The sequence below is a fragment of the Diachasma alloeum genome, unplaced genomic scaffold, assembly GCF_001412515.2.
Source record: "Diachasma alloeum isolate Michigan unplaced genomic scaffold, Dall2.0 Dall_scaffold_00428, whole genome shotgun sequence".
Lineage (NCBI taxonomy): Eukaryota > Metazoa > Arthropoda > Insecta > Hymenoptera > Braconidae > Diachasma > Diachasma alloeum.
The window spans coordinates 177,600-195,162 of NW_021680567.1; the positions used below are offsets into that span (position 1 = coordinate 177,600).

The following is a 17,563-nucleotide window of genomic DNA, read 5'->3' on the forward strand; positions in this document are numbered from 1 at the left end:
ACATTATAAAGTGTGAGAATTAAGTTACAACGTTGGCAGCGCCTGTCAAACTGAGCCTCACATCTGACGTCGAAGTGCTGCCACCAGTGCATTTAAATGTGGGTTGTAATGTTCTGGAGAACTATGGGAAATATTTTATTCTCATCTCAAATTACTTATTAGAATAAACCGAAAAATTAATTCAGTGTGGTATTTTTTTTCTTTGTTTGAATTTCTTATATATATATATATATATATATATATATATATAATAATGAATGGAAAAAAAAATATTGAATCTGACAGGAAAAAGGGCATAATGAAAGGGACATTAACACCCCGGCTGCAAGCAGCGCTAGTAGTACCATAAGAGTTACAATCGTTCTAAATTTTAGCTTTCTAGTTTAATTTTTTCGAGAGTTATCATGCCTACACCGCTTTTATAAAAAAATAATAATACTGATTACTACCAAGTTATCCCTGGTTAATTAGAAATATTAAAACTCAGTTTGATAGATATTATCATAAGGAATTTTTTGACGTCAAAAAAATTCCATTCATTCGCGCACTTTTTGAGATATTGAGAAAAAATTTCGAGAAATTGCTATATCTCAAAAACTACTCGACCGATTAAGCTGAAATTTTGCCAAGATGTGCTACCAAACAATGCCAATTATTTCAGAAAATTTCAGATTCTTGGTTACGACTTTACTCCTTTTTGCTTCCGAATGGAAGCATTGTTTACACACATTTTTTCTACAAACGTTCCATTTTGATGTTTTATAATATTCTACATCATTTCCAAGCGAAATTAGAAGAACGTAAAAATGGACGATTACAAAGCTTCCATCCAGAAGCAAAAATACGGCAATATTTGATGGAATGGCCCATATACCTAATATAGTACATGATGTATATGGAATACCTCATATATTTTGAGAAAGAAATTGACTTTTCATGAGTGCTTCATTCTGCGAAGATGGTACGCTTATTTTTTTTTCCTTAGTAATCAATGAGTGACTTACCTCTCTTCGCGGCCAGCTAGACAAGACCTTATACTCTGCCGTAGGATATCCTTCAACAATAAGAACATTAAGGAGTGTCTGCAGTGGTGTGTCTGGGCGGAACCTACGCTCCAGAAACTTCCCTCCTGGTAGCCTGACTTTAACTTTCAACACTCCAACGGACGAATCAGCATCGGGTTCAGGTGGTAAACTTGATTCTACCGCAAGTCTATGAGCCTCTTTCCTTGCCTCCTCAGCCAACCTCTCATTTTCGGCTTGTTCCTTCTGTTGCTTCTCCAGCCGTTGCTGAAGCTGTTTAGCCTCCTCCTTAGCTCTATCTGCAGCCAAACTCTCCTGATATGCTTTATCCTGCTCTTGCTTAACCCTCTCTCGTGCTTGTCTTTCCTCCTCCGCTCCAATATCCGCATTTTTTTGCTCCTGAAATACATCTACTGCATGAATCAAGTTGATCAGCAATTCATTAACTCCAACATTGCCATTGACAATGGTAAAAATTTCTGTTGTTGATCTTGATCTCATTAGAATCATCAGAACAGGTAATGTATCAATATCGATATTCCTTACTGCCTCAGAGCCAACCATGCCCAACGACTGCGTAACAGAGTGGAAAAATTTTTGCATATTACTGTCGTAAGTAAAATCCCACCCCCACACAACAAAATTTGCTGATAAGAGTTGTAAGACAGTCTCACAACCCAATAGTTGTGTACAAAAAACGTTAGTCAATACACTGTTATCGTGATGCAAATAAACGGCTAGGAGTTTACGATCCTTAGCAGGTTTTAGACATGACTCTTTGATAGCCTCATCGAAAGTTCCAGTAAAAAATTTTGGGTGAGCAGAACCATAACGTTTCTCAAATTGGTCTGCAAAGTGCAGCGTCCCCATTGTCTCGTCCTCAACATTGTCGGGCATTAGACGGAGGAATTTAGCTGGACTAATATTATCAACGAACAGATCGTCCTCAATGATGAAAGACTCTGGGGCGTCTTCAAACTCATCGGCATCCTCATTATCCTCAGCAGAACTATCGCTGTCCACCAGATCAACAACTTCCTTTGGTTTTTCTTCATTAAGGATTTTTGAAACAGTTAGATCGTGCTCTGGAAATGATATTCCGCTTTGTGCCAGATTTATGTTGTCGTCCTTAACAGTACTCGGCCAGCCTTTCCATTGTTGATATCTCACTGGTAGATCTATCAGAGCGTAAACACCGGCTTTGACATCTAGAACTGAGGCTGTACCAGGATATTTTAAGTTGTACGTCTTGTTGTATACCTCGTCTTTTACGTTCAGTATGTATGTCTGTGAGAGACGATCTGATAGTGCTATCCTAAAAATATTCGAAGAAATTGGTCGGTTTCTTCTTTGTACTTAACGTAGATAAAGTGAGGAATTGGTAAAATAAGATAAGTTTTTCATCAACATGGTCGAATTTCCGTGACCTTTGCGTAACTTCTCGAAGTAAGTAGCTACATAGATGGTTTTTAAAATAGCTTTAAGGATTTCGAGGTGCTGTGGTTAAAATACCATTGTGAAATGAATGCACCTTGGTCTGCAACTATACGACTACATAAATAATAAACTCTTACAGAATTGAAGAGGAAATTGGACTTACGCTTCTGAATTAGAATCTCCGAGTTTCACAACTGGATTGAGCAATAATGTATTCTCGAGAGGTAACTTCAAACTTTGGAGCTTTGTATTATTTGCCTTTGGCTCCTCTTTCTTCCATCCCTCGAGTTCTTGTTGACAAGGAGTTACATTTGTTTTACCAAAAATAGAATCCTTCAGATCACCTGTAAAAATCGAATTAAATACCAAGAAAAAAACGATGGATGATTTCAAGCAGAATATTTAACCTTCTTAGGTGAAATCGTATAATTCTATTACCAGAAAGGGATTCGCAGAGTATATCCACACTCTACTGAATCACCACTCGTGCTCATGTCCCCACCACTCAAATCGACGATCTCTAGTAATAAGCTCTACGGTCAGACAGCAGATTGTGCCTTTGGTTTTCAGAGGTGGAAGACAAGGATGTGAGTGGGGATTGAGTAAAGTGGGGGTAACTCTGAGGGGCATAATCTCCTCAATTCTACTGTATGGTAAAGCGTAGTAGTCACTCTAATGGGCATATAGTGAGAATATGAAATTCACCTTAGAAGTGTTAAACTGATTGTGAAGTGGTAAAATGATATAAGTCAACTACACTTCGAGATCAATTTGTGGAGTACAGGGCACATTTCACCAATTATCGACACGATTCGGTTTAAAAATTTCCGTCATCCCCAACATTTCACCTCTCAACACGGGGGTAGAACGAAGTTTTGTTCTAAATTTTTAGACCTTAAACGCAAAAGGGGATATGTGAACTCGATTCTATTCTACAATTTACTTTCATCTACACTTTTCATGCAAAAAAAAGTGAAAACACATTTTTTGCGTAAAAAATGCAGAAACTTGTAAAACAAGTGATTGGTAGCCTGCAACCAAACTACAGTTTTAGGTAGCGGTACATCAATATTTCTTTCGTCGTCAATACCTTGATGACGGGCTTGCAAAGGATTTCGTTTCGGTTGTCTCTGTTAATACATATTATCAATTAGAAAACCAGAGCCACCGAACTACTTTGAAAAATTAACAAGAAATTGCTTCATAAAAATTTCTAAAAAATTTGAAAATAGCAATATGTCGAGAAAATTATACCTACAGATATCCATATATTAATTTATTGAGATAGAAAACAACAAGCTGACTATTTTGTAGACAAAATTTGAAATCGATCGAGTAGTTCTTTAGATATTGAATAACATAGGTTTACGTACAAAATTAAACATCCAATTAAAGGGAGACTACTATGAGTTTTAAAAGTCGCGGGCTATTGGAATGCATTTCTTCATATATTGGAGATTCACTACATGTCTAAAAATGAATAATTAGTGCAAAAAAGAAGATCACCAATGTAGTTCATTATTGAGTACATTTTAACCTAATTTTGTTTTAAACCGTTGAACTTTGAGTTAGGAATATTGAGGATTGTTTTGAGAAGTGGAATGTGGATGAATCGCGTCTGAAACGAAGCAGGCAAGCTTCTTCCATTTCTGGGATTGCAGAATCGGAGTATTCGCGACGAATTTGATTCTCTGGAGGAATTAGCCCGAGTTGTCAGAGGGAATTTGCGGGCAGGTGAAGTAGGTCTACACTCAACTGCGGAATCTTTTGCGAAAGTCACAGAATCGCAAAGGTTTCATCGCGGAGTTACGATGCGAAGAGCCTTAAATTTTGGTAGTAGGAACCGTGCTTCAGTTCCGTAGCCAAAAGGATCGACCGACGCTCTCGTAGTGTGGGTGACCTGGTGGCGGATAATCCACTGCAACAGCAGTGCCTGCAGGAGAAAGATGGGCAGCAAGGTGGGGGTGGTGTACCTCAGCAAGATCGTGAGGATCTTAATCAGCCAGTCTCACCTGGAGCAGGTGGCATATTCCAAAGGGAGGAGTTTAGCACACCTATGTCGACTCCGATCTCGATACCGGGTGGGTCACTTTTCCTAGGTAATTCCGCTCCATCGCTGTGAGGGCAGGGTGTGGTGCCAAAGCCGGATGTCTCTAGTATTCCAAATATTGACACTCAGGGGATTGTCCGGGGAAATCGGACGGAACTACTAGTGGCTGAGATGTTAAAAATATTGGACAATGCGAACGAGAAATTGAAAGAGGAAACTCAGGAGCGGAAACGGTTGGAGAACGAGCTACAGAGGCTTTGACGGAGGTGTATCGCAATCGTGGTACTACTGGGGTAAATAATTGGGTAAATGATCCACCTAATAATCATCTCATCACTAGTAATGATCATGCCCGGAGGGGGCTTATAGACCTGAAGGGTGCTCTACAGTTGGTACATTCATTTAACGGCGAGAATGCCGATGAATTAATAACTTTTTTGGGGTCGTGTGAAAGTGCAAAGGACTTATTACAGCCTGAGCTTCATTCTACACTTCTCAAAACTATTCTGAAAAATAAATTGACTGGCAAAGCATTTGTACAACTGAAGCATAAAATAATAGAGAGTTTTGAAGAATTTACAGTGGACTTAGAGGCATTATTCGGTAAAACGAAATCACTCGTAGGATTGCATACAGACTTCAATAACATGCAACAACGGAATGATGAAAGTGTTAGCACATTCGCAGCCAGAGCTGAACGAGTAACTCTTCATTTAATCGAAGAAATACAAAACCTCTTAGCTAGAGATTTGGACGAAAAAGAGAAGAGTGGAGCCAGAAAAGTCCTTTTGACTTTGGCTAATTTCGAGTAAGGATTGCGTGGTCAAATTCAAATTTTGGTCAGAGCAAATAACTATAAGATATTACATGAAGCGTGTCTAGGGGCAGTTGAGTTGGAGAAAACTGTCAGGGTTTCATGGAGCCTCCAAGGGAAATTGTGGAGGAAACTCTGAAGGATTTGCTGTCGGTTCCAGGCATTCTCAGGGGGGAAATCGTCATTCAGGAGGACGACAATTCCTGGGGGCGGGTGGTTTTGCTTGTGGCCAGGCAAAACATCAGGCGAAGGATTGCAAGACGCAGGAGAAAACCAGTTTATCTGTTCCAGAGCGACGCAGTATCAACGCATATGGGATGGTGTGCAAATTTTGTCATATTCCGCGGCATGACATAACATCGTGTTATAAATTGAAGAAACAATGTGGAATCCCCGAAAATGCGGAGCTGCAGGTAAAAGAGAAAAATCATGACGCAAAGCAGGTCAACAAAAGTGCTGACAGTACCCCAAAAAAAGAATAACAAAAATAAAGCCTCATCGAATGCGGACCCTACACTGCCAATGGGGGCATTCCAATTGGCGATGATGCAAATTAATAAACTTTAGAATAACGATAATAATGAATAATTCCACTCTCAGAAGACGTAGGATGACATCTGCAGAGCCTTCCAAGATGAAGAATCATCTAATTTTGTCGGCTGATGAGCTTAAATAGGCGATGTTCCTGGCAGAGTTTGGGGCTGCTATATCAGTGATAAAAACTGAAAGAGGGTTAAATAAAATAACTAAAGATCATAAAATTGAAAATTAAAAACCCCCGACGAAAAAGTTGTCAATTAACTTATTTAAAAACTGAAAAACAGAAAAATTAAAAATGAAAAACCCCTGATGAAAAAGTTATCCTTGAGTAGTTTAAAAAGAGGAAAATAAAAACTCAAAATTTTAATTAGACGAATTTTAGAGAAACTGAAATTTCTTTTGTAACAGAAGAAACAGCACAAAAAAGTCGGGGGGGGACACCAACATTTTCGTGACTCTATGTGTCCCCCGATTTTTATCTGCTGTTCCTTCTGTTACAAAAGAAATTTCAGTTTCTCTAAAATTCGTCTAATTAAAATTTTGAGTTTTTATTTTCCTCTTTTTAAACTACTCAAGGATAACTTTTTCATCAGGGGTTTTTAATTTTCAATTTTATGATCTTTAGTTATTTTATTTAACCCTCGTTCAGTTTTTAAATAAGTCAATTGAAACCTTTTCTGTCGAGGATTTTTAATTTTTCAAGTTTTCTGTTTTTAAGTGAGTTCTAAATAATTGACAACTTTTTCGTTGGGAGTTTCCAATTTTCTAGTTTTCAGTTTTTTTACCCTTTCCTGCATAATTTAATCCTTTGATTACTCTAAAGGTGATTATCCTCAATTTGAATCTTTCACGCGCAGAATCATAAGTATGAACGAAATTTCATTGCTACCAATCCATTTTCGTTTTTGCTTGCTAGGGAATTACGGTTCAATCTAGTCACCTTCATCGAATCATTTTTTTCTGTGCACTTTTTAGAAAAACGGAGTAATTAATCAGCAAAAGGGCTTCGTAGTTCGATTCCTCGGAGTGTTTTCATCATTTGTAATACAAAAATTAATTTTTTCGAATCGTTTTTCATGTAGTTTCGTCTGGACGACGCCGTTACAGAGTTAGGTTACCGAGTGTCAAAAGCATATATCCCTCCCTTTGGTTTGACGTCGGGGGTAAAAATATACACGCAAAGAAAAATGCTATTAAGTGGCCATGTAACTCAAACGGCAGTTACCATCGAAGTCGAAAATTTCGATTCAATTTTTTTTGGGGTGGAACCATCATTTTTGAAAAATTAAATTCTTAGGCCCTTCATTCCATGATTATGAAGGGCCTAAGAATTCAATTTTTTTCAGAAATGATGTCCCCCCCCCCCTTAAAAAAAATGGATCGAAATTTTCGACTCGGGTGATAACTGCCGTCTAAGTTACATGGCCATTTAATTAGGGCGATTGTCGTCCAATTCACGAACTAATGGCGCCACGTGGCTAAGCACTTTTCAATGGATTAGACAAGGAGAGCATGCATCTAGCCAACTTTGCTCAATGCATTTCGCAAATGGAGTGTATAACCATCTGCTGCCATCTGTTGCCGCTTTCCGCGAATGCCCTAATAATTGATAATTTATTATGGATTAAGGTCCATATATGTAGCAGATGTTAATTAGAAAATGGATAATCAACCTTTCTAATCGTTAGGAAAACATTTGGAGTTATTTGGTAAATAGTTTTCGATATTTTGAAACCCAAATATTAATTAATATTGATTAATTAAAAATTGGCCGTACGATTGGCAGAAATGTCCAAAATTTCGTTCTTGACATTGTCAGTCAGCGCAAAATTATTTGAATAATCGATGGTTCGTATACCAATGTTTGGAAAAATTCATTCAATTAAATATCAATAATTTATTAATGAACATTGGCTTATGAACCAATCGATTATCTAAATGATTTTACTTCGACTGATACTGTCAAAGATGAAATTTTCGACATTTTTGTTGAATTGTACGGCCAATTTGGAATTGATTAAGATTAATAATATTTGGATTTCCAAATATTGAAAACTATTTTCCAAATATCTCCAAATGATTTCCTAACGATGAGGAAGATCAATGATCCATTTTCTAATACATATGCTCAATATATGGAGCTTCCGGAACCACCGGGAACAGGGAATACGGGACGACGAAGTATCGGAGACCCCCAGTCTAGGTATTATTATGTCTATGGCGTACACAGTAACAGCTGAAGAGTAGTAACTAACCAATTTTACCAACGGATTTTTTGTTTGCTCGCGAGGGAATTTCGGTTTAATATTTTCACCGTCCCCAAATCATTTTTTTTTAATGCATTTTGTAGGAAAACGGAGTACTTAATCAAAAATCGGGCTCCGTCGAGTTGCCCGGAATGCTCTCTTTATTCCTGATACAAATATTCACTTTTTTGAATCGTTTTTCATGTAGTTTCGTCCAAACACAGATATCGAAGAGTCGTGTTATGGACCGTCAAAAGCATATACCCCTTCCTCTGGTTTGCCGTCGGGGGTAAAAAACTGGAGAATTGAGGAAAGGTTTGGACGTCCAGGCCGGGGGAAGGATACTAAGTGGAATTTCCGAATCAAGATGTTGGAACACTGGGGAAAGTAGAGATTTATTTGAAGATTGGCAAAGAAGAATTGGGACATGTATTTCAGGTTGTTCCTGATGATTTCCCATGCTTTAGAAGAATTCTTGGAAAAATTTTCTTTCAATCTTGAGACTTAATTATATCTGTTGTACTGGAGAAGTGTAGTACAATCAATGGCACACGTTTGCACCTTTTCCCGCCTGGAAAACCAATCTTAATAACAGCTAGAAGAGAGACTTTAGCCTGGGCTACGACGCTGAGCACAAAAAATAGAATTGAGCATAAAAAACAATTGCAGCCGGGCGTGTTTTTGGGTGAATACCTCACGAAGCCACGTGACGGTCGTGCAATCGTATGTATTATGGACACCACTGAGAATGACGTATTCTTGAACGTGTCGGTTGACAAACTCGAGGAGTTGCCCACAGCCGATACAGTAATGCTGATGTGTATGAAAAGGGGGGAAAGAGTGAAACAGGACGGAATAAAACTTCTTCACGAAAATCTGAGGATTCCTCACCTCAATCGTGAGGAGAAGGAAAGTCTTCTGGAGATGTTAGAGGAGGTCAACAACATTGTGCAGCTTCCAGGGGATCTTCCAGGCGTCACAGACCACTTGGAATATTCTATCCCTATTTTTCCTGGGGGCGGCACCTGTGAATGTTCGACCACATCGATTACCGCATTCTCAGAAGAAAGAGGTGAATCGTCAGGTAAAGGAGATGCTGAAAAACAGGGTAATTCGACCAAGTAACAGCGAATGGAATGTGCCGTTACTCGTGGTTCCAAAAAAACTTGATGCATCAGGGAAAGTCAAGTTACAGGTTGTCGTTGAGTTTCGAAAATTGAATGACGTCACTATCCGTGGCTCATATCCACTGCCGAACATTTGTGATATTCTGGATCAGTTGGGGAACGCAAAGTATTTCATCACACTGAACTTTGCGTCAGGATTTCATCAAAATGCAGTGAAGGATGAGGACAAGTGCAAAGCGGCTTTTTCAACACCGTTCGGACACTATGAATTCAACCGATTGCCCTTCAGTATAAAAGGAGGACCTTCAACATTTCAGAGACTGATGAACTCAGTCTTGACTGGGATTCAAGGAATCAGATGCTTTGTATATCTCGATGATATCGTGGTTTTTAGAGCAAGTCTGGAGGAGCACAACGACCATCTCCGAGAGGTGTTGGAACGATTGAAAAAGGCTAACTTAAGGTTGCAGCCCTATAAATGTAACTTTTTAAGGAAGGAAGTCGTCTAGTTGGGTCATGTAATCACCAAGGCGGGGGTCAAGGCTGATCCTAGCAAAATAGAAGCAGTGAAGAATTTTCCCCTGCCCCAAACGACGAAGAAAGTGATGTCCTTCCTTGGATTGGCGGGCTATTACAGAAAATTTATTCAAGATTTTTCGAAAATCACCAAGCCTCTCACAGACCTACGAAAGAAGGGAATAACTTGGACAAGGGGAGAAAGAGAATGTATTGCTTTCGAGAACTTTTTTTTAATTTTATTTTTTAGAGTCCCATTCGGCACTTCATCCAACCCTATGCATGCGGCTGTGGATTCTACACTGTACCGCATTCGCACTCCTATAGAACATAGAAGTAGCATGAGGAAACCACAGAAAACCCATGCCGGTACAGGCGGTTCCTCTATTAGGAACCTCCCGCTCGCCGGAGCCTTTCGTTGAAAAATTCCTTTCCACGGGGAATCGAACTCACAACCTTTCGCACACTAGACTTACGTCTAATCCACTCGGCCACCGACGTCGGTGCTTTCAAGAACTTGAAAGAAAAACTTATTACAGCCCTAGTGTTGCAGTATCCAGATTTCAAAAAGCCATTTTTGCTAACAACGGACGCATCGAACAAAGCACTTGGAGCTGTTCTGTCGCGGGGAGAAATCGGGAGCGATTGTCCAATCGCTTACGCAAGCAGAACAATGAATAACGCTGAAATTAATTATGCCACGACTGAGAAGGAACTTTTGGCTATTTTGTGGGCTGTGAAATATTTTAGACCTTACTTATACGGCAGAAGATTCGTCATTGTAACGGATCATCAACCTCTCAAATGGATTTTTAATGTCAGGGACCCGGGATAGCGTCTGATGCATTGGAGAATTAAATTAGAAGAGTACGAGTATGAGGTTGTACACACACCTGAGAAATTGAACACAAATGCTGACGCTTTAAGTCGAATCCATGTCATAACCCGAGCACAGCAGGAAAGGATGGAAACCGAAGGTGATAATATTGAAACCGAGAGCATTGAGTCATCTGAAGAGAAAATCACTCCGGAATCAGAGGATATTCCAACAATAATAAGGGAATCCCAAAAAAACAAAAGGTCTTTTGTAAAAGAACACTTGCCAAGAATGGATGCGACCATTGGTCTGTTTACAAAATTTGTGAAATCGGGCAAAAGCTGTAGTGTCAAGTACAGATTAATAAAGACTAAAGATCATGACGCAACTCATATAAAACTGAAGAAATAATGAAAATCATGAAAATGATATTCCAAATTTGAGATGATAAAAATTCCAAGTCAACCATACGCGAATCTACTTGGCTCGCGATTAAAGCTACACAAAATCTCGCCAAGTAGGTTGACTTGAAATTTTTATCATCTCAAATTTTGAGTATAATTTTCATGATTTTCTATATTTCTTCAGTTTTATATGAGTTGCATCATAATCTTTAGGCTTTATTAATCTGTACTTGGCACTACAGCTTTTGCCCGATTTCACAAATTTTCTTAACAAACCAACGGTCGCATCCGTTCTTGGCGAGTATTTCTTTACAAAAGACCTTTTGTTTTTTTAGGAAATTTCACATATTTTTGTAAAAATCAAACAGTGTCTTCTGTATTTTTGATGTTTGTAAACGGAACAAGACCCGTTCTTGGCGATTTTTTTTTGCTGATTTTTTTTGTGCAAAAAACTTGTTTCCAATTTTTCGTGGAGATTTTCCACACTTTACAATTTTTCGTAAACCGGAGATTAATTTTAGGCCACAAAACGACAATCGTTTTTCTCCTTCTAAACGATTTTTTTTACTCATTGCATCCATCTCATCCATGCATATTTTTAATATTACAACTTGTGTTAAATTGAAGAACTCAGTCTCGATTATGGTCTTTTGTTGTTAGAAATTGTTACTACTCGTTTTTTTCAATTTCACCTGACATATTATAGCGGAATGATTTTTAGTTTAGAGGTTAGATTTTTGGTACAGCTTGTCCCACGAACGAGAATTAATGTTAATCAAAATCATGGTCTCGATGAATATATTTACAATTTTTCACCACTACCACCCATCACTTTCCTGGGAGAATGGTTATTTAGCACGCATTTTTGTTAATCGAACGAGAATCATTCCGTGTAATTGACAGAAGATGCCGGTGTTTATGTCGACTGGTATCTAAACCCGGGTCCGATCCACCAATCCTTTTTGAATGTCGGACTGACGTTATCCAACACAGCCAACTCCCAACATCTCACGAAATCGCGTAGAGATAGAAATCAATGGTACGAACGTTCCGACTAAAATCTTTCTCGAATATTTTACTATGAGAAAAATAAAGAAAATACGCACAATGAAATTCTTTAGATCGGCATATTTCAGTCAGTTTAGCATGAAAAAATGTAATGAAAATTGAAATGGATGGCTTACGGCAACATTATACAGTAAAGGTATAATTCAAAATGTGCTGCGGTTTGAAATTTGTATGGAAAAAAATAAAAACGGTTTTGGGGGTCGTGGAGGGAGAAGTTGGCTGGCGTAAATAACGGACAGTTGCGCACCCCTTCTTGGCGACGGGACGCAACTGCGTCCCTTGATACCATGATATACCTTTTGGAGGACATTCTGACGTGCAACGAATGCACGGAAAAATAAAGTTAAAATTCTAGTGGAAAGGCATGAAAAATCGCATAGAGAAATATGTTGCAATCTGCAGGAAATGCCAGCTGAACAAATTGGGGGAAAACAACGAAAGTGCCCATGCCGATTGGACAGGCTCCAGAAACGGCATTTGGACAGTGTGCAAAGGACATTGTTGGTCCATTACCGCTAACAGACGATTCCAGGATGCTTTGACAAAATTTAGCAAAGCTATCCTGATTCCCGATCAAGAGGCAGATACTGTGGCGAAAGCATTAGCTGAAAAAATTATTTACGAGTATGGAACGCCGTCAAAACTACTGATAGAGCAGAGTAAAAATTGCACAAGCAAAATTTATAAAGATGTCTGTCGACTCCTAAAAATAAAGAAGACCCAAACAAGGACGTATCATCCTCAAACGAATGGTGCTCTTGAAAAGTCTCATCACACGCTAGCTGAATATCTAAGAACCTTCATCGGTGTGGATTGTAATAATATTCTACCGGGTTGTTCACCCAGGAAAAATCCCAACTACTTTTTAACCTTCTCTATCGCTCGTATGTTGGGCGCAAGCCAAACCTTTACGGAAGGTTCGACGAAAACCGGCCTTTGAGGCAAACTCGTCTACACAGGATCCCTGTGACTGGACAATGAATTGCTCAGTTAACATCAGCGTGACACGGTAGAGTGAGCGAAATCCACCAGGAGTATTTCCATCACATCGTCACGAGCCTCTATTTCAGGCCGTGTATTAGGCCTTGCGGCCTAATTATCCTATTGAATTTTATTCACATCCGTCCTGGAGGATCTTTCACTCCTCCAGCATGCTACCGCAACAACACGAATACCATTCGAGCTGTACGAAAGGCGCGCTGATTTACCGACCTCCATTAAACAGCCGCCGCGCTCCACGTACTCGTACGATGATTATGCCCAGGAGTTGCGAGAACGACTACGTGTTTCGCACTAAGTCGCGAAGGAACATTTGAATGCCTCAAGGGAGACTGCAAAGTAGCAGTACGATAAGGATGCTGAGGATAAAGATTTCTGTATCGGTGACGAAGTCCTGTTGAAGAATGAAGTTGTACGACGTGGAAGGTCTAAAAAACTAACGCAACCATGGTGTTTGAAACACAGCAAATAAGTCATTATCTAAAGTTACTGGGTTCAATGGAAAATCTCGACAGAATTCGGGATCCTTCGGGTTCACGGGAAAATCACGTAGCAAATCGCCAAATATGAATTTCAGTGTCAATCTATCCAACAAAGAGTATACCTCGATTAATCAGAGAGTCACCTATAGAGTACAGTATCAAAGTAACCGAGTATCGAGTACATCACTGAGTATTATATTGAGTCTAGCGCTCTGTTTAGCGTCTCTATTTCGTTCAATTACACGGTTCGACAAAAAAAACCCTTGGTATTTGCTTGCCAGTTGAAATAAAGGACACTTTATAGATTTTGCCACGTAGATTCAGGATCGGGCCTTATTTTTTCTCTAACACCTCTAGTTTTCGAGAAAAAAAAATGTCCAAGTTGCCAAAATGTCCAAAAATGCACATTTTTGACATTTAATACATCGTTGATAAGGAAGAATTACAATCCCCTATAGAAAAATCCGTGACCGTGACGAAGGTTCTTTTGCGGGTTTTCACGCTAATTCCGTTCTCCCTGTTTGATGGACCCTACATATTTTATATCCATATAAAAGCTTATTAAATAAGCTTCAAATTGACACGTGAATCTTTTGATTCTGGTTATTTTTAATTAAGTCATGACACTTTTAGGCAGAAATTGTATTTTCGTGTTTTACTTGAAAAGTCAACTTCGGCTGGATTTTTCTGTCTTTTTAAGTCGAATAAAAAAAAAACCGATATAACATTTTGAAGCGCATCATTCGTTCTTCAAATTGTGATATGTTGGATACGATTCGGTTGAATTTTCATGAAGTTATTGAACATTGTTTTTCTTCTGAACGTAATGTGACACTCTAAAATTCGGTCTTTTCATCGATTATCGGACCTTTGGACTCGACTAATGTGGCTTTATTATACATCATTTTGAAGATCTCAACGAGATCATCTTTCCCATTCTATCCACTTGATGAATAGTTATGGGTGATTATGTGTCCAATTCCACGTGTCACAAATTTAAAATTTGTTATTTTTCCAATGTTTTGTCCTGATTTACAGTTCTCTGGCTCAATTACTAGCTGAAATATTATATTGGGTGTGAAGGTGATTAAATACCTTTCAAATTGAGAGGTGAATCGTTCAATTTCAACCATTTTTCACAGAGTTATGAGGGTTTTTTCAGCAAAAATTGATTTTTTCATGTTTACTCAAAAAATCAACTTTGACTGGATTTTTCCATTCTTTCGAGTCAAATCAACAAAATATCGCTATATCACCTGGAAGAGCATTATTTCTTCTTCAAATGCTGATGTATTGAATACGATTTTGGTTGAATTTTCATGAAGTTATTGAGCATTGTTTCTCTTTTGAACGACATGTCACACCATAAAATTCGCCCTTTTTATCGATTATCGGACCTTTGGAGTTGACTAATGAGGCTTTATCATACACCATTTTGAAGATCTCAACGAGATCTTTAGAACGGCGCCTCATTTCTCTCATTCTATCTACTTGATCAATTGTTATGGGGGATTATATGCCGAATTTCGCATGTCACAAATTGAAAATTTGCAATTTTTTGTGTTCCCTCCTGAATTATTGCTCTTTGGCTCTATCATTATTTGAACTCTCATATCGGTTGTGGAGGTTATCAAATTACCTTGAAATTGAGAGGTGAATTGTTCAATTCCGAACATTTTTCACCGAGTTATTAGAGTTTTTGGCAGAAATTGATTTTTTTATGGTTTATTCGAAAAATCAACTTTGACTAGATTTTNGAATAAAAAAAAAACCGATATAACATTTTGAAGCGCATCATTCGTTCTTCAAATTGTGATATGTTGGATACGATTCGGTTGAATTTTCATGAAGTTATTGAACATTGTTTTTCTTCTGAACGTAATGTGACACTCTAAAATTCGGTCTTTTCATCGATTATCGGACCTTTGGACTCGACTAATGTGGCTTTATTATACATCATTTTGAAGATCTCAACGAGATCATCTTTCCCATTCTATCCACTTGATGAATAGTTATGGGTGATTATGTGTCCAATTCCACGTGTCACAAATTTAAAATTTGTTATTTTTCCAATGTTTTGTCCTGATTTACAGTTCTCTGGCTCAATTACTAGCTGAAATATTATATTGGGTGTGAAGGTGATTAAATACCTTTCAAATTGAGAGGTGAATCGTTCAATTTCAACCATTTTTCACAGAGTTATGAGGGTTTTTTCAGCAAAAATTGATTTTTTCATGTTTACTCAAAAAATCAACTTTGACTGGATTTTTCCATTCTTTCGAGTCAAATCAACAAAATATCGCTATATCACCTAGAAGAGCATTATTTCTTCTTCAAATGCTGATGTATTGAATACGATTTTGGTTGAATTTTCATGAAGTTATTGAGCATTGTTTCTCTTTTGAACGACATGTCACACCATAAAATTCGCCCTTTTTATCGATTATCGGACCTTTGGAGTTGACTAATGAGGCTTTATCATACACCATTTTGAAGATCTCAACGAGATCTTTAGAACGGCGCCTCATTTCTCTCATTCTATCTACTTGATCAATTGTTATGGGGGATTATATGCCGAATTTCGCATGTCACAAATTGAAAATTTGCAATTTTTTGTGTTCCCTCCTGAATTATTGCTCTTTGGCTCTATCATTATTTGAACTCTCATATCGGTTGTGGAGGTTATCAAATTACCTTGAAATTGAGAGGTGAATTGTTCAATTCCGAACATTTTTCACCGAGTTATTAGAGTTTTTGGCAGAAATTGATTTTTTTATGGTTTATTCGAAAAATCAACTTTGACTAGATTTTTCCATTCTTTCGAGTCAAAGCAATCAAAATATTGATAGATCATCTGGTAGGACATTATTTATTCTTCAAATTGTGATGTATTGAATGCGATTTGGCTGAATTTTCATGAAGTTATTGGACATTGTTTCCCTTTTGAACGTCATGTCACGCCCTAAAATTCGCTGTTTTCATCGATTATCGGACCTTTGGGCACAACAAATGAAGTTTCATCATGCACCATTTTGAAGATCTCAACGAGTTCTTAAAAATGACGCCCCCTTCTTGTCATTCCATCCATTTAATCAATTGTTATGGGTGATTATGTGTCGAATTTCGCATGTCACAAAATGGAAATTTCCTATTTTTTTAGCATTTTGTCCTGAATTCAAAGTTTTTGGATTTATTACTAGCGGTAATCTCATATCCGTTGTGAATCTTATTCGGTAAGCTTACAATTGAGAGGTAAAACGTCCGATTACGATCGTTTCTCACAAAATTATGAGAGGTCTNAGAAGAGCATTATTTCTTCTTCAAATGCTGATGTATTGAATACGATTTTGGTTGAATTTTCATGAAGTTATTGAGCATTGTTTCTCTTTTGAACGACATGTCACACCATAAAATTCGCCCTTTTTATCGATTATCGGACCTTTGGAGTTGACTAATGAGGCTTTATCATACACCATTTTGAAGATCTCAACGAGATCTTTAGAACGGCGCCTCATTTCTCTCATTCTATCTACTTGATCAATTGTTATGGGGGATTATATGCCGAATTTCGCATGTCACAAATTGAAAATTTGCAATTTTTTGTGTTCCCTCCTGAATTATTGCTCTTTGGCTCTATCATTATTTGAACTCTCATATCGGTTGTGGAGGTTATCAAATTACCTTGAAATTGAGAGGTGAATTGTTCAATTCCGAACATTTTTCACCGAGTTATTAGAGTTTTTGGCAGAAATTGATTTTTTTATGGTTTATTCGAAAAATCAACTTTGACTAGATTTTTCCATTCTTTCGAGTCAAAGCAATCAAAATATTGATAGATCATCTGGTAGGACATTATTTATTCTTCAAATTGTGATGTATTGAATGCGATTTGGCTGAATTTTCATGAAGTTATTGGACATTGTTTCCCTTTTGAACGTCATGTCACGCCCTAAAATTCGCTGTTTTCATCGATTATCGGACCTTTGGGCACAACAAATGAAGTTTCATCATGCACCATTTTGAAGATCTCAACGAGTTCTT

The 17,563-nt window shown here is 38.0% G+C and overlaps 1 protein-coding gene across 1 annotated transcript in view; it reads right to left on the reverse strand.

The window, feature by feature from the left end:
* The window catches only part of LOC107042162 (FAS-associated factor 1), a 218,078-nt gene that overhangs the window by 158,913 nt on the left and 41,602 nt on the right, over positions 1-17,563 (reverse strand). The window contains exons 4-5 of the mRNA XM_015263074.1: positions 2,623-2,803; positions 1,005-2,337 (exon numbers count right to left, since the gene is read on the reverse strand). Coding sequence (XP_015118560.1) covers positions 1,005-2,337; positions 2,623-2,803 — 1,514 coding nt within the window. The remainder of the gene's footprint in view (positions 1-1,004; positions 2,338-2,622; positions 2,804-17,563) is intronic.